An 18,375-nucleotide genomic window follows, 5' to 3' on the forward strand; every position below is an offset into this window, starting at 1 on the left:
AGAAGAGTTACCTTTATTTACACGACAAACCATGTGGTATCAACATGATGGATGCCCAGCACATTATTCATCGATTGCGCGAAGGGAACTCGATGAAAAATTTCGAAATCGTTGAATTGGACGCGGCGGTCCAATATCGTGGCCAGCTCGTTCACCAGACATAACACCTTTAGATTTCTTTCTGTGGAGAACACTGAAAGAGAAAGTGTACAAAGAAGTACCAACTACATCTCACGATATGCAACAGCGAATTATTGCAGCCTGTGCATCAATAAGTTCTGACGCTGTAAGACTTGCAAGTCAATCAATCGTAAAAAGAATCCAACGGTGCATTGACAGTGATGGTCATCATTTCGAACACCTACTATAAACATGTTTCATTTACTATCAAAACCGTAAGTATTATCGCCTTTCTCTACTTTCTATGACCTTCAATGACCTTGTGTAATAGGTCGTTGAATTCGTTTTAAGATCCTCTATCGTGATACGGAAGCAAAAACATACGGATCCATTTAAAAAAATGGATGTGACCTTCAAATGTCCGAAGTACCTCCACCTGCAAAAAAACTATTATCGCCACCCAATAGCGCCTTTCGTACTGTGCAATTTACTTTAGCAAATATTCCTGTGAAACTTATAGTTTCGAAGATATCTGAGGTGCTAATAGTTACTGCCCCACCTTGTATATATACTTAAAGCAACAAGTAATTTACAAGTGTTCTGTGTAAGTTATGTCGCGATAAAAGAATTGTATAATTACCTAAACGACTGTGTACGGTGTTGACGCACTGGCGATGCGGGCTGCGAATAGTTAAAAATAATTGCCGTAATAGAATTTATACCGGTTCACGAATTCTATATGTTTTAATATTGATACGAATGTGTACTGTAGCCCGATCTCACGAGATGCAACCGACTATCAAAATTGTGGACAGTGTAACCAGACGTGATGTTAACTCTAAACGTAACTGTACGATTCTGATCCCCCGAGTAAGGAAATCGCGGGGTTTATATGTATACCTAAAAAATCTGTGGGGGATAAGTAGCAGGGCGTTTTCCTAATGCACGCAAGTTGTACGGAGAAGTTGGGGAACGAAACGTTCGGCATGCATAACAATTTAAAGTATTATATTATGTAACAACATTGTGTTTGGACCATAAAAGGAACTTAACACTAGGTTTACGGTACGCGTCAATTTGACGCATTCAGATTCTAAACATAACGTTGTAAGACTCATAAATATTATTTGTTAGCAATTTATGTTGAATTGAATTGAAGTAATGATATGGATGTATCCTCTAATTAAAAGAAAAACTGCATTTTAATGCAAGTGTCAACGTAGCGAATTATAATAAAAATATGCGCAACGAGTGTCCGTAAATCTAGTGTTAAAACGAAAGGCCTACCCGTTCTCGAATAAAGATAAGAAAGTATGACGAATCGTATATCATGGACTTCAATTCGAAAATTTGATGTGATTTTTTCACGGCACCGTTTGTGCTCGTTTAGTCGAAGTTAATTAATCAAATGTAATTTCGAGTCATAATAAAAAACACATACTATTATCACTCTTTCAAACAGATTCTCATTATTTGCTGAAATTTTCATTTCTTTACTTTCAATGTCATCCGAAGGTCATGATATACTAAGTCGTTGAATTCATTTTGATACGGGTTACAATACTGTCAAGTCAAAAATACAAAGTGCCATTTAAAAAAATGAAGGTGGCCCCAACAATAATAAAAAAAAGAATTCGAACTTTTTTTTATTGAAATGTATAGCCAATCGAAAACTGATCAGCTTTTGTCTCAAATATTTTTTTGTCAAATTATCGCAAGTACTTAAAAAATCGCGAAAAGTGTTACATGGGACAGCCTGCATACAGGGTATGCAGCCACCTCTGGGAAAAATTTTAATGGGGCTTTCTGGAGGCCAAAATAAGACGAAAATCAAGAATACCAATTTATTGATGGAGACTTCGTTAAAAAATTATTAACATTTAAAGTTCCGCCCGTACTAAATTTTTTTCTCGAAAATGCGCAAAATTACAGGAGTATGACTATTCACCAAAAATGATTGTAATTAACTCCCGCAACAGAAAATAATTTTTTTAGAACGTTTTGAAATTTCTTATTCCGTCGAAAAACTTCGCACCTCGAATTTTTTTCTCGAAAGTGGATAGGATTTCGGAGGTATGTGTATTTACCAAAAATGATTGTAATTGACTCCCACAACCGTAAATAATTTTCCCAGAGCGATTTGAAATTTTTTAATTTAATTGTTAATAACTTTTTGATGAAGCCTCCATCACTAGAACTTCCCGTTAAAATTTTTCCTAGGGCTGGCCGAACACCCAGTATACATATGTACAAGCATTCGATGAAATGTCACAGCAATATGGAAATAAAAATATGATTTTGATACCTGGAGTACTAAGCTCAGCATCATAATGATACTAAAAATCGTTCTTTGAATTATTATAGGAAATGAATTATCGTAAGGCCATAGAGCAGTAATACGTAACAAGACGTAGTATAATGTGAAATATTTTGCAAAAGCTTCCATCTCCTCGTCAACTGTTAAAGAACGTCTGACTTCGAAACAGAAGGCATCGTCCGTTACACCTCGTATTTTATTTTATTCATAGTGCCGTCGTTCAGTTCCCTATAATTAAAGGATTACATACATAGAGACATTAATTTCTAATATCATAATTGATATCCTCTCGCGTGAGATCCAATCGATATAATTGCTGTTTGTCGCGGCAGCTTGAAATAAGGACGCAAAAAGTCATGACACTGATTAATATGTAATGCTTTCCATTTTCTTAGAGCTTCTCCGCTAGAGGACACAGAATATTCACACCCACGATTAATTCACAGTATTAATATCGCAGTTTCGCGGAGCAGATGTTCTTACCTTTACCACTATGTTGTCTTATATCCTAATTAACAGACAAGAGATAGGAACAATGTCGATGTCGAAAGATATTGATTGTACATATGGTATATTGACGCCAGTAATAGTGCTGTGGCAGCCGTTCAATGACTGAAATGCGAGAAAAGGTAACCTTAAGCTTTCTATTTTTTTTCCATTTTCCCAGGGTCGTGTATGATTTCTGGGCGTCCTGGTTAACACTTGGCGTGTGACTATTTTTCATTTCCAATTGTCCATCATTCTAGTCTGTCTCTTTTCTCTCCCCTTCTGTTAGGTTAAGGGCGTGTATATGTATATTTCTCGGTGACCAGGAGGAGGGATACAGTTAAAAGCAGTTACACAGTTCATTTTGACCAACCGAGGTAATTGGATCATATCGCGTGGCACTTAATCCACAAGTAAAACATATCTTGATTAAACCCCCACCGGCCCCATCAGTGCAAATCATTGTCAATTCATGTGTTATATTATAAAACTGTGTAAAGTGTAAATATACTGTAAATTATTCTAAGAATTCATTTCTGGTAGCATAAATACGTAACATATATAAAAATTTCAATAAGTCTTTTTTGGAAACGGTACGTCGACTTTAATCATATTTTTATTGTGTCTTTTCTTACCGTTTTGACGCAAAGTATACATTCAATTACTATACTGTTAATGTTGTACTATACTGTACGACTATACAGAATTTCTGTAGAAACTGTATAATACCATATAAATTTACTGCATTAGAAAGTCATATCTCTTTCAATTCAGCCATGTTATCAAACAATTTAAAACTTTACAGAAACATTTTAATAAAATCAAACGATTAAATAGCTGCCCTTTCAATACACTCCGTTTTCTTGATGATAGAAACCGAGGTGAAGGACATGTTGAGTTCATCAATCAAAAATTTTGAAGAATACGTTATTTATCCCTCATGAAATAATTCCAAAAAATTAAAACTTCTGTTTGGTACAACAGATATAACAATGATAAATAAAATTCTGTTGAGGATACGATGTCTCTGAATTACAATAAATATTTTATTAGATTATAGTAAAAAAACTGAAATAGAGGATATTGAAGGATGAGGAATTGACTGGAAGTGCTACAAATGTGTAACGGGACTGTCACAAACAGGACTAAAATAGAATTTATGGAAGGTAAAGCAATACTATTCTAACTGCAAGAAGCATTCGTTACTTTAGGGGGGAACGTCATGTAAAATGAAATTTTGGAGCAATTTTTGTTTGCTTAAATTGATAGGAAATTTTCTCCGGAATAAGATAAAAAAAAGTTAGAAAATGATCAGAAATTTCTTTTTACCTTATTTTCAAAATAAAGTAAACGGTTGTATTGGGCGCAGCGTCTCGGGTGGTCGAATGCTCGTCGGACGCTTGGTCTTATGGTTGCGTAAGCGATCGTTGGGGCGATCGCCGCAGTCGGGTGACGGATGTTTAGGTTTAAAAGATATGAGGTGTCGATTTCGGAAAGAGAGGAGAGCGCAATCTTCCCGAGGAGAAGCGATCGTTCTGCTGACTGTGGAATAAAAACTTTTACTGAAACGTACCGTCGCGTCGGGTACTGGTCAGGTAGCCGCGTGAAATTTCTTTTAATTTCAGAGGGGTTGTAAAGTCCTCTAACCGACGCGGTACGCGGGTTCCTTGGCCGTCGTTCGCCAAATTAATATTGAGCGACTAGTTCTATTAATCGGAAGTTGTAATTTTTACGATGAGACTTGACTATGATTTTTCCGAAATTGATGTTCGAATAATGAGTAGTTCATGGAACGATTTGAACTTTAAGATTCTGAACGATCACTTCGAATGTCCGAAGACGAGTGTTCACGGAACGATTGAACCTTTAGATTTTTGAATGATCACTTCGGATGTTGAAGTGATGCTCGAAAACCCCGAGCTGACCGGACGAAACATTTACGAAAGAAGTAGCTCAGAATGCTCAGAACGCTCAGAAACAGACATTGTAGAAATATAGAAGTAACTCCAAGGTACCGTGTATTCAATAGTGAAAATGAGTCGAAAAGTGCAAGATGATAATCCTAATTATCGTTCAAATCGTCCGAAAGGACGAAAAGCTCCTAAAAAATTTGACTTGAGGAGTGTTGAAACAGAAAGTGAAAAAGCGAACGGAGGCGAAGGAACGAGCTCTTCTGCTAAAAATATAAAAACTACGTCAGCAGATATAGTTACTAATTTTACACACTGTTACCTGATTGTAGAATTTATCAGTGTTTTTGGTGTAATTTCGGATATTTCTATGTGCGAAACATGTAAACGAAAACAAACCTTTGGAGAAGCAGGCAATCGTGGATTGGGGTTTAAAATCGCCGCTACATGTGCGTGTGGGGCTACTTTAATTAATTCGGGACCTTTTATAAACAACAGTTTTGAAATTAACCGCAGAATTGTGTTCGCGATGCGTTTGTTAGGTGTTGCACGTAAAGGTATAAATATCTTTTGCAGCATGATGGATTTAGGCTATGAATTGAGTGTACGTGCTTATGACGGCATTATACAGCATATATATACTTCACTGCAAAAAATGTTTAATGACACATAATGAAAAAAAGGAACAATCCTTCTTAAATCTTAAAGTATCTGGAGATGGTTCTTGGAAAAAACGACGATTTTCTTCACTCTACGGTGTAACGACGCTCATTGGTTATAACACAGGGAAAGTCATCGATTTATTGGTAAAAAGTAGTTATTGTCAGACATGTACATATTACAAAAATAATAAAAAACACCCCGAATATTTGAAACATAAAGAAGATGGACATTGTACAGTGAATCACAGTGGCTCTTCGGGTAAGATGGAAGTAGATGCCGTCATAGAAATGTTTCTCCGCTCTGAACAATTACACGAAGTACGTTATAGTAATTACATAGGAGACGGTGACGCTAAAACGTTCAAGGCAATTTTGGATATTGAACCGTATAGTCATGAGTTCAAAATTAAAAAGAACGAATGCATTGGACATGTGGAGAAGAGGATGGGCAGTCGGTTGCGCAATGTAAAGAACACTGCAAAATTAGGAGGGAAAGGAAAGTTGTCCGATGTGTTAATAAAAAAATTGACAAAATACTACGGTCTCGCTATCAGGCGTAACAGTGATTCTGTTATTGAGATGAGAAAGGCGATAATGGCAACATTTTATCATCTGTCTTCAACAAATGAGAAACCGCAGCAACGACGACTGTCCTCCCGGCGCCGATTCGTGCTGTACATGGCGTGTTGCACACAAGCCTTGGGACAAGAGTTTGACCATCTACCTCCATTACATGAAGATGTGCAAAAACATATTCGTCCAATTTATAAAGATTTGTCACGAGATGATCTGTTGGAGAGATGTTTAGGTGGCCATACACAAAATGCTAACGACAGCTTTAACGCCATCATTTGGCGTTTAGCTCCTAAGCATCTCAATTGTGGCATAAAAATTATTGAATTAGCTGCTTTTTTGGCTGCCGGTATATTCAACGAAAGATTTTCGTTCGTCCTTCAAACAATGTAAGAGCTCACTATAATAATTGGACAGCAGAGCAAAACATTCACTGATAATGAAAATAAACGCCGTATTAAACAGCAGGAGCGCCGCAGTCTTCATTGCACAAAAGAGGCTCGCGCTTCTCTAAAAGTAGAAAAAATGGCTAAAGCACAACTTTTCGAAGAAGTGAAAGATCTGTTCTATGGCCCTGGAATCGCAGATTAGTAAAAAACTGCGGTAAGTTAAAATGAATTACGAATCTTTCACGATTTTTCTGTTACTCAAACTTTGAACGCGTTTTTCTCGAATCGTAAAATTTCGCACGTCGTGTAACAAAGCTCAAAAACTAATCACTCGAACTTTATGAAACTTGGCAAAAATATTCTATAAATAATTAGCCTCAGCATGACGAGCTCCGATTTTTTATTTTTTTATTTAAAACACTGATATTAACAATAGTTCATAAAAAAAAATCCTTTTTTTCTTCAAAACTTCGCCATTTTTGCAATTTTGTACGACGTTGGCCGACCAGCTGCCATGTACATGTGGCAGTAGGTCAAAGGCGACCGCGCGCCGCGGGAAGAGCTTTATGTCACGCCGCGTGAACGCGACGCAGTTCTTTTAAGAGATGCCGATTCGTCGGCAATGACCGAATGTTTGGACAACCGGTAGGCAGTCTCGTCCAGGTCGTCGTCGAAGAAAGACGAATAAACTTGTATACAGGGTGTTCGGCCACCCCTGGGAAAAATTTTAATGGGAGATTCTAGAGGCCAAAATAAAACGAAAATCAAGAATATAAATTTCTTGACTGAGGCTTCATTAAAAAGTTATTAAAAAATTAAATTGAAAAATTTCAAAGCTTTCTGAAAAAATGGTTGCGGGGCTCAATTACAATCATTTTTGGTCATTAGACATACCCCCGAAATCCTACGCACTTTCGAGACAAAAATTCGAAAAGGTGTGAAATTCTCCGACGAAAAAAAAAAATTTCAAATCGTTTTGGAAAAATTATTTTCGGTTACGGGGGTCAATTGCAATCATTTTTGGTCAATAGACATACTCCCGATTTCTTGCGCATTTTCGAGAAAAAAATTCAGTACAAGCGGAACTGTAAACGTTAAGAACTTTATAACGAAACCTCCATCGACAAATTGGTATTCTTGATTTTTGTCGTATTTTGGCCTCTAGAATCCCCCATTAAAATTTTTCCCAAGGGTGGCCGAACACCCTGTATAATTTTCAACTCGGTCTTCTGCACTTTACCACGAATCCTTTACCATATCCTCTTACAATTTTGCAAATTTTAATAAAAAAAGATCGCCATGCTGAGCGTTTTTCCATAAACTAAAGAATCCATTTTCATTTTGTAGGTATGGTATATGCCGTGTGAATTTTTATCAACTGGTATGGCTGAGGAATGTTTCGAGTGGATCCTTTGGAGAACGAACGTAGCGTGTTTTGGTAAGACTGGCCGAGGTGTGAAAGAAAAGTGTTTGGGACAGAGTACTTGAGATTATCGTGTGAACGGAGAGCGAGTGGCCACCCAGGGATCGAGGCGAACGTGACCGAATGCGTCATTGGAATGGCTGATGACTGCATCTAGGGTGAACGAAATGAAGTGAAAGAAAATGAATGAGCGAATGAATATAAGCCGCAGGAAAAGCGCGCAGCAGGCAGAGGGTTTTTTCCGAGACTGCGCGAGAGTTCCAGCGTGAATTGTGTATCATCGTGCGTTAGTTGTATTTTTTCTGTGATAAATGTTATTGTTTTTGAAAAGACCTTTTCAACAATTAATCTAATACCTCGACGCCCACCTACGGGGAATTTAATACAAATAATTCCTACAATTTTTTTTGGTTCAGATCATTTTTGAAACCTGTACGCTGCACGGCGCATTTACAAAATGCCATTTTCAAGCCGCCATTGTACCGTTGTTATTAACAATTAAAGTTTAAAAAAAATATTCATATTACATTATAATATTAATAAATGATACCTCAAATTTTAAATCAATCTACGCATTACATTTTTCACAAAAAATTCTTGAAAAACAGATCATTTACATAAGGTTCCCCTCTTTATGGATCTGTTCCAAATTTCAACGCGATTTCTCCAACTGGCAACTCATTTGGCTTATTTCAAGGTTTTTCTTGCTATTGCTCTTCTAAATTTGAATTCAATTAGATTTGCGTTAGTCTTATGCTTCTTGTAAACGTTGAAGGCATGTTTTTTGTTTCTTATTGCGTTATCGTATTCTTGGTTCCGCCAGGAAAGACTTTTGTCACATTTGTTATTGGAAGTTTTGGGAACGAAATGTGAGGCTGCGTTAATAATTAGCTTTTCGAATTCTTCCAGTAGCTCGTTGATTCGTTTGCGGTTTTCACTGTTAGAAATTTCCAGTAGAAGAGTGTTCTGTTTTATTGTTTTGCGGTAGTTTGACCAATCCGCTTGCTTAAATTTACATCTGGGAGTGGTTACAGTAGTTGTTTGTATTTCTTCCTATTAATTCGATAAATAGAAGGAAATGATCGTTGCTATACGAAAACAATATTTTGTGATTTTCTATTGCTAAACATATCCCAAAAACATTATAAACCAGGAAAAATGTCTAGAATTTAAAAAATGTCTAACTTTATAGCGATAAGATAGTACGTCACTTATCTGAACGTGTGAGTCAGGTTGAATAGCGACATCTGTTATGTTCCTGTATTTCTTTATTTTGCTTCATTAATCTTGACAGTTTACCTGTCAATCTACTTCGAGTTTGCCAATAACAACACAGTTGCATTTCAAAACGTATTTATTATATCAATCCATAGTGATTCATTATAATACACATCAATTATTGGCTCATTATTTGACACGTTTCTAGATCGCTTTTACCCTGAGTTCGCTTCTAGATTATTCATATTCACCGTTAGATGATTTATTCGCATACCGAGATATACCACAATATTGAGATTCATGTAGCATAATAATAAAGTAATATTTACATTGGTGTATGTGTATTAACATGAAATGTTCATCGAACAGTTTATACATATAACGATACATTAGGTGAAATAAACGATTGGCCTAATAGTTGATACGCTATAGAAAACCAAACAATGTCATATGATTAAATAATCATTAACAGAATTTGCTGTTCATTTTCACCTTCAGTACTTATTAGAAAGAAAACCGCTAAGAAGATCTAATGCGTTAACAAGTAATTATTATAAATACCTTGTGATGAGAAATTTCCTTGGAAATTAGCTACGAATTCGATTACGTTAAATTTTTGGGACTTACCTGAAACAAAAAGTAACAATCCAGTTAGCAAGAAAGAACTTCAATATAATTCACTATTACGAACATATATTACACAGAAAACAGAAATTTCGCTGACCGCATACTTACTTTCTAAACCGCTCGGAATAATTATCGTCGTAACTGATTCTCACGAACTCATAGACTTAACTGTCAATATTTTCTTTTTAAAGACCAAAAGTGGAACAACATTATTATACCGAAACAAATGTACGAAGAAATTGTAGTATTCCACGGTTCTCTTCCCTCACAATTCATTAAATTATCTTCCCTAGTGTCTATTTTCAAGTGACGAATTACTTACCGCGCGACAAAGAATAATGACAGAGACTTGACAGACTTGACAGAAAGACTTCAGATTTCTAGTTTAGTATGTTTATTGTTAACCGTTAGATTGAGAATTCATTGCGTAAATGATGAACTTTAAAACACTGTTAATCTCAAGTACCACTAGAATAAGTAACAGACAAGGAATTTTGCATTATATAGCATGCTCACTGTAACCGTGGATGACTCTGTGAGCCATTACTTTATAATAATTAGTGTCATAATCATGGCTGATAACAATTTTATTTAACTGAATACATAACAGTAAAGTACGAGAATGATGAACTCATCATCTGAAAAACAAATTACTTTAATGTAGAATTTCGTTCTATAGTAGAATTAGACAAATTTCATAATAAAGAATACAAATTTCAAATTCATTCGTTAAGTAGAATCCATCGACAGATCATCAAGTTTACGAATGAATCCATAAATTTTATTCGTGAATAAAATTTGACTATCTCCAGTCTGTATACACATCTTGATGCGCAAATAATTACCGTCGCAAAGCCCTCGTAGGATGGAATAAATAAACCCGAAAGATTACACTCGCAATTGATAGCACTTCTTCGCATGATCAGTAAAAGCATTCTCTGCATACTTAGCGGAGTGCGATACCACAACGTGTTGTACCTGTTTTGATAAATAGTCACTACTTTCTTGTTCCCGTCACGTATTATCGATAAATATTGCATAAACTAATTGGAAATACATATTTCGATGCAAGCAATAACTTGAACAGAATATAAACTCACGTGTCGATAAAAACATCCCCACTATCGTCTATTACTTTTTGTCCACTGTAATTGTTCAGGAACATGATTACCAGCTGGATGATAAAAAGCGTGGGAGAAATGATAGCTTCCACTGGTTCATTGAATTCAAGGAAAACTAGAAAAGTCTGTCACACAAATTTTGCATGAAAAACAAATTTCAAGCACCCTAAGTAATTTGCCGGAAAGCACATACTAAAGAGTGTTTCATGTAATGAAATTGTAAAATGTAAAGATCTCTTAGAACAATAATTCTGTGTAAAAGGATTCGAGTGTTTTAGTGTTGAAAGATGTTGTGAAAGAAAATGATGTTGGTACATGCTAGTAATATCAGGTTGATTTTATTTCAGAATAATGAAAACAGGTAACTGCATAAAATAAAAGTAACTATGAAAGAAATCGCCGCGTTTTTATTTTTCAATAGTATATATTGGACTGTTCAAGTGCTCCACGATAAAAGTTACGATTTGTGAAAATACTTGACACACGATACGAGTTATGAATTAAATTGACATCAAGGCATCGTAATGTAGGAATTATTTGTAGAAGATTCCTTGTAGATGGGAATCGAGGTACAAATGAATGGTTCGGAGGCTTCTTAAAGAATAACGTTTACTAAATAACAAGGGCAATTTAAATCTAACTCACGGTAATTCTCACGACTAACAACTCACAAAAACCCACAAATACTCATGGAACCACGCTCTCAACTCGTTAAACTCGCTCTCGACTTGCTAAAGCCTCTCTACACGCTCTGTCCGCTGCGCGCTTTTCCTGCAGCTTATACCCTTGTAGCGGCCATTGTATCGCCACTATACCCATGCTACAGTATGAATGGAATGGAATGGAAGGATAATTTTAAGCTTTCTATTTTTCCATTTTTCCAGAGTCTCGCACGAGCCTGGTCGTCCTGTTAGACACTTGGCGACCAGAGCCGTACGAGGCGCCTGTTTTCTTTCAAGGACTCGCCTGGGCCTCAGACCACTCCGACCCGGGCCAGGCGAGCCCCATCACCTGTAATACTCTCTTCCGCTTGAACTAAACTTTCCCTCAATTAGATATTATCCAATTTCGTTTTTCCGTCATTCGGTCCTGTCTCTTTTTCTCACTCTTTTATATTAGAGTAAGGACGGAAATACATTCGGGTGAGTCGAAGGACAAATACTCAGTCTGTTAATCACGGTTAGTTAAATTTAGTCGGTTACGCCCAGTCTGTTAAAGACATCGTTGCCAGTTGACTCGGTTAGATGCGGCCACTTTTCACAGTTCGTCAAATTCAATCAATTTCCACAGTTGGTTAGATTGCGAGGTAATATATTAATAATAACCTACGGGAGGCTACATCTCTCATACAATAAACTTTATAATTAGAGGTAGCTAGTTCGATAGTCGCCTTAACCAACAAATCCCTCATCCTTCTTCGACTTTATATTCTTCCACCCTATCTTCCATTCTCTCTTTTACTTTATTACGTTCACCATGGACACAGTCATTAACCATTCGAAAAACGCATTCGCTCACATTTGCCTGGAACCCCGAGTGGCCATGCGCTCTCCGCTCATAAGATAATCTCAAGTGCTCTGACCCAAAGTCACTTCCTTCATCCCTCGCCAAATATTTCCAAAACACTTTGCGTTCGCTCTGCAATAGATTCAATCGAAACATTCCGTAGCCATACAATCAATAAACATTACCACGCCACATCCATTCTTACAGTAAACGAATTCATTTCATGAAATAGATGCGAGCGTTGTTATCATTGTTCATTCATTATTTGAAAATAGCATTCGTCTGATCCAGCCTATTAAGATATTCTAGCGATACTTACACGATACATACTCAAAGCGAAGGATACTATGACCATTAATATCGCTACTAAATAAGCGACCATCGCTCCTCCTACTGATTCCTCAATGACTCTGTGTTCATGTATATATTTGGTATTATTCGATAGGTTGCCAAACGGTAAGCACGAAACACAAATGCATGTTTAGCATTAAAGTCTAGAATAAGGTGTATTAAGAAAAATTTTAAATAAACGTTACCAACTTGATTGATTTCATATGAATAATGACAGCTGCTCGAATGGTAGCGTGACTTATTGCGTCAGGTTTCGCGGCATTAGGATGTTTGTTTGCCTCGGCGACAGCATTTTTTAATCGATAGCTGGAAAGATTAAAATTCATAATTTCTTGAAAACAGTCCGTCGAACGAATGATGTACCGTTTATAGACTTTATCGAATAGAGTACCTAGTGATTTTGAAGAGTCCACATACATAGTGCGCAAAAACAGCCAGCACGGATTCGGTGCATGTTATCACCATTAATCCCAATATAAATGTCAATATGACATATGCCGATACAATATTAACATATTTCTCATCAGTAATGAAAAATCCGAGAGCGGGCAGATAATGGGGTTGTCTGGCTTCTTCAGGTACAAAAATGTTTAATAGTTTCGGGAACAATAATGAAAGGGTGAGGCAAGATATTGTAAAACAAGACAACGCTAGAATTCAGGAGAATCATTGTGTTAGTACAGTCTGGAAATAATTCTCATACATAATATGTATGAATACGCGATATATTCGTGATTATCACACCAAAGGGATTTCGATATAGACCGAGTTCGATAAAGATAGTCACGTGACTTATTAATACTCGATAAAAGAAAATGAAAAAAAACTCGTATAGTACTCTCTCCAGATTATAAAAAAAAATACATTTTTGAAGTGGCTTACTGGCAAAGATTACAATTATACGCCTTGATGCAGCAATATGATCCATTAGAATGCGTACTTCATCTGGATTTTGCAACGTTTCGATTTCAGCGTTTACATTCGCAAAACACACTCTCAACTGCAGTATCAGAAAATTATTCAAACGTAATTTTGTCGTTCAGTCTATCTGTAGGCAAAATTTTCGATTCGAAATCGATTGTTTTTTAAATTCTGCGGCATAAAGGAGCCTCTTTAACGAATATGTAATTACTTATGAAACGGGAAAACAACACGAATTTTGATCCGCAATATTCGTTGATCCTGTAGAGCTTATCATCTTAAACATAAATCCGCAATAAAATTTCTCCAATACCTTTGACCTTTGGAAAACATTAAATTTGATAAAAATGCATGTTTTCTGAGGAAAGTGAAGAAATATATGAAAACTAAACCCGCTGGAAGTTGAATGTGGTCTTTCTACAGGGAGTATTTATTACATATGGCATCAACGTTCAAAAAATTGCTGAAGTGTGAAACTTCACGCAGTATAAATACATTTTTACGAAAACTTCTATGTCTCTCTCTGAAACTCTTCTATATTTCAATTATAAATTCAGCTTAGCGTTTTTAATTAACGTGTAAATCCTCATATTGCTCAGAATCGAGCGTCGTTATAAAAAGTAATGGCGACAACTCCCGTACTCGCCACCAGAGGCACCGCCGCTCTCTCACAAGTGCTCGATCGACTTTTTCGTTTTAATTTATACAGGCTTTAAAGTAACCTAACGCCTAAAACAGATCCTGGTAGGATTGTCATACTGTAATCAGTCCTCTAGTCTAGTAAATACGCTTATTATTCCCTCTTACAACAAAGCCGCCACAGTGACGTTACTCAATAATTTTAAAAAAGATTTACGTTTAAAACGACCGATTCTACAAAGATCACACAGCGGATATTACAAGCCAGAACAAAAGTTCAAATTAGTTGAACATTGCAATGTGTAAAATCAACTTCCGAACGAAATGCTGAAATATTAAGACTTCACTCGTTACACTTAAAAGCAGAGATTGGCGAACTTCTCTCCCACAGAGAGCCACAATAGTTCACTACAGGTTAAAAACCGTAACACCTCTACACAGTACATACAGAGTTAAATTCCTCATGCTTGAGTGGAACTGGAAAATAGAAGACCAGGACCACTTCGACCAAAATATTCAATTTTCTACCAAGTTCATAATTTGCCCTTTGACAGTTGGAGACTGCTTAATCTAACATATGTTCTAATAGTTATGTTTGTAACCTCATCGAATTTCACGATTCCGATTTCACAATTGTTTTTCTTAACAGTTGAACTTTAGAATTAATTTTTACGAGTCCCCAGTTAATGGCGGTCAACGTATTAAAGCGTTGAACACGTTGTCGATTCGACGTATGAAGAATTTGGAATGAATATTTTGTTCGAAACCAACATCGATATCTCTTCTCCCATCTTGGAATAATGGACTACCAAGGACTGATCATAAATCTATACGCGTATAAGGGACTCCATCATGCCGCAAAATTGAAAAATAAATCAATTTCGGGAGTTGGTCACTTACAGATGGGAAGGTAGTCATAAGACCGAGATATCGTACGACGAACAATGCCAAAGGACAGCTGAGTGTTAATGTCGTTAATATGTTGTTGAGCGTTATCTCGGCATTTGAGAGAGTCTTCAACTGAAACATGTTTGATTACTTAATTAACAGTTATAGACATCACGATTACAAATGACGAAGTTAATATAAGCTACTAGCATAACAGGCATGTTATTATGAATATTATTGTTATGTGAAAATTGAAATAAAAAAAGAAATACAAGTTACGTTCATTTTGTTACGAGTCAGGGCCGTGCAGCGCGCGTGGCCTGCGAGTGCGAGAGAGACTACGGAATATGGTATCAATTTGTTAGTAAGATACACGGACGAACCTGGTGCGAAACTAGGGAGCCGTAGGAGGATGAATCGCCGTGAACGAACCCGATGCGAAATCGGGGAGGTTGGAATACACGCAAACGAACTCGATGCGTAATCGAGGAACCGCTAGGTTGTAAGAATTCGTATTTGGATTTAGGATATGTTAGTTGACCCCGTAACTTTCAATTATTAATTATAATATAACTCAAGCGTCAAAGTTATATTATTGTGGGTTCGTTTAACGAATAATAATCGTTTTATGTAATGACGGGTTTAAGTAGTTGAGTAACTCTGATTTAATAATAAAACTATATATTCTTAAAGCAACAAGTAATTTACAAGTGTTCAGTGTAAGTTATGTCGTGATAAAAGAATTGTATAATTACCTAAACGACTGTGTACGGTGTTGACGCACTGGCGATGCGGGGTGCGAACAGTTAAAAATAATTGCCATAATAGAATTTATACCGGTTCACGAATTCTATATGTTTTAATATTGATACGAAAGGGTACTGTAGCTCGATCTCACGAGATGCAACCGACTATCAAAATTGTGGATATTTGATAATCTTCGAGCAGCTGCATGTCGTAGGAACTGACTCTACATTCCAAAGTGTAGGTAAGTAGTAAGGCGATTTCCTAATGCACGCAAGTTGTACGGAAAAGTTGGGGAACGAAACGTTCGGCATGCGTAACAATTTAAAGTATATTATGTAACAACATTGTGTTTGGACCACAAAAGGATACTGAAACGAAAGGCTTTCCCGTTCTCGAATAAGGCAAAGAAAGTATGATGAATCGTATACATATACACATATGTACAAGCATTCGATGGAATGTCACAGTAATATGGAAATAAAAATATGATTTTGATACCTGGAGTACTAAGCACAGCATCATAATGATACTAAAAATCGTTCTTTGAATTATTATAGGAATTGAGTTATCGTAAGGCCATAGAGCAGTAATACGTAACAAGACATAGTAAAATGTGAAATATTTTGCAAAAGCTTCCATCTCCTCGACAACTGTTAAAGAACATCTGTGTTCGAAACAGAAGGCATCGTTCGATTACACCTCGTATTTTATTTTATTCATAGTGCCGTCGTTCAGTTCCCTATAATTAAAGGATTACATACATAGAGACATTAATTTCTAATACCATAATTGATATCCTCTCGCGTGAGATCCAATCGATATAATTGCTGTTTGTCGCGCCAGCTTGAAATAAGGACGCAAAAAGTCATGAAACTGATTAATATGTAATGCTTTCCATTTTCTTCGAACTTTTCCGCTAGGGAATACAGAATATTCACTCCTACTATTAATTCACAGTATTAATATCGCCGTTTCACGGAGCAGATGTTCTTACCTCTACCACAATGTTGTCTTATATCCTAATTAACAAACAAGAGATAGGAACAATGTCGATGTCGGAAGATATTGATTGTACGTATGGTATATTGACACCAATAATAGTGCTGTGGCAGCCGTTCAATGAATGAAATGCGTGAAAAGGTAACCTTAAGCTTTCTATTTTTTTCCCATTTTCCCAGGATCGCGCGTGATTTCTGGGCGTCCTGGTTAACACTTGGCGTGTGACTATTTTTCATTTCCAATTGTCCATCATTCTGGTCTGTCTCTTTTCTCTCCCTTTCTGTTATGTTAAGGGCGTGTATATGTATATATTCCTCAGTGACCAGGAGGAGAGACACAATTAGAAGCAGTTACACAGTTCGTTTTGAACCTCCGAGGTAAATGGATCATATCGCGTGGCACTTAACCCACAAGTAAAACATATCTTGATTGAACCCCCACCGGCCCCCTCAGTGCAAATCATTGTCAATTCATGTGTTATATTATAAAACTGTGTAAAGTGTAAATATACAGTAAATTATTCTAAGAATTCATTTCTGGTAGCATAAATACGTAACATATATAAAAATTTCAATAAGTCTATTTTGGAAACGGTTACGACGACTTTAATCATATTTTTATTGTGACTTTTCTTACCGTGTTGACGTAAAATGTACTTTCAATTACTATACTGTTAATGTTGTACTATACTGTACGACTATATAGAATTTCTTGTAGAAACTGTATAATACGATATAAATTTACTACATGAGAAAGTCGTTTCCCTCTCGATCCAGCCATGGTATCAAACAATTTAAAACATTATAGAAACATTTTAACGAAATCAAACCATTAATTAAGTGCCCTTTGAATACACCTTGTTTTCAGAAATTTATTATGTCTTTTGTTGAAGTGCATAAATGATTATAGAAACCGAGGTGAAGGACATGTTTAGTTCACCAATCAGAAATTTTTAAGAATACGCCATTTATCCTTCATGAAATATTTCCAAAAAATTAAAACATGTGTTTAATACAGCAGATAGAATAATGATAAATAAAATTATTTTCAGAACACGATGTCCCTGAATTACAATAAATATTATATTGGAACAAAATCAGGAACCAGAAACGGAGGCTATCAAAGGACGTAGAATCGACTGAAAGTGGAAGGTACTACAAATGTGTAACTCACGCAACTGATTATTAGTTACATAGACACTAATATACCAATATAAAATATCTTACTCCCCAAAAATAGAAAAAACCACTCGGATACAAAATTTTATCGAAATATGTTGAGCCATATTTTGAGTTACGATGGAACACACATTTTGGAAACAATGATTTTGTATTGCTAAATATATCCCAAAAATATTATAAACCAGGGTAAATGACTAGAATTTAAAAAATATCTAACTTTATAGCGATAAGTTAGTATGTCACAGAGTGGGTAATATTATACAAGAAATATAAGAAATTGTATCTTTCTGCGGGAAC

The 18,375-nt window shown here is 36.1% G+C and overlaps 2 protein-coding genes and 1 pseudogene across 4 annotated transcripts in view; 1 reads left to right on the forward strand and 2 right to left on the reverse strand.

The window, feature by feature from the left end:
• LOC143345741 (mannosyl-oligosaccharide 1,2-alpha-mannosidase IA-like) overlaps positions 1-18,375 on the reverse strand; it is an 831,836-nt gene that overhangs the window by 166,108 nt on the left and 647,353 nt on the right. The window lies entirely within an intron of this gene.
• Positions 5,363-8,430, forward strand: LOC143345744 (uncharacterized; annotated as a pseudogene).
• On the reverse strand, positions 10,274-11,220 carry LOC143345746 (uncharacterized). The gene is made up of 3 exons (XM_076773122.1): positions 10,826-11,220; positions 10,571-10,703; positions 10,274-10,363 (listed from the first exon to the last, which is right to left on the reverse strand). Exons 1-3 carry the CDS (start codon positions 10,888-10,890, stop codon positions 10,313-10,315), a joined length of 249 nt encoding a protein of 82 aa, XP_076629237.1. The 5' UTR covers positions 10,891-11,220; the 3' UTR covers positions 10,274-10,312.

This window comes from Colletes latitarsis, chromosome 9, assembly GCF_051014445.1.
Source record: "Colletes latitarsis isolate SP2378_abdomen chromosome 9, iyColLati1, whole genome shotgun sequence".
Classification (NCBI taxonomy): Eukaryota; Metazoa; Arthropoda; class Insecta; order Hymenoptera; family Colletidae; genus Colletes; species Colletes latitarsis.

Bases quoted from the DNA above. Each gene is read 5' to 3' on its own strand.
- LOC143345746 (XM_076773122.1), bottom strand. From the start codon at position 10,890: ATGTTCCTGAACAATTACAGTGGACAAAAAGTAATAGACGATAGTGGG. The intron at 10,704-10,825 runs GTGAGTTTATAT...TTATCAAAACAG, and splicing joins GGGGATGTTTTTATCGACAC to GTACAACACGTTGTGGTATC. The intron at 10,364-10,570 runs GTAATTATTTGC...TTTGTTTTTCAG, and splicing joins CCTACGAGGGCTTTGCGACG to ATGATGAGTTCATCATTCTC.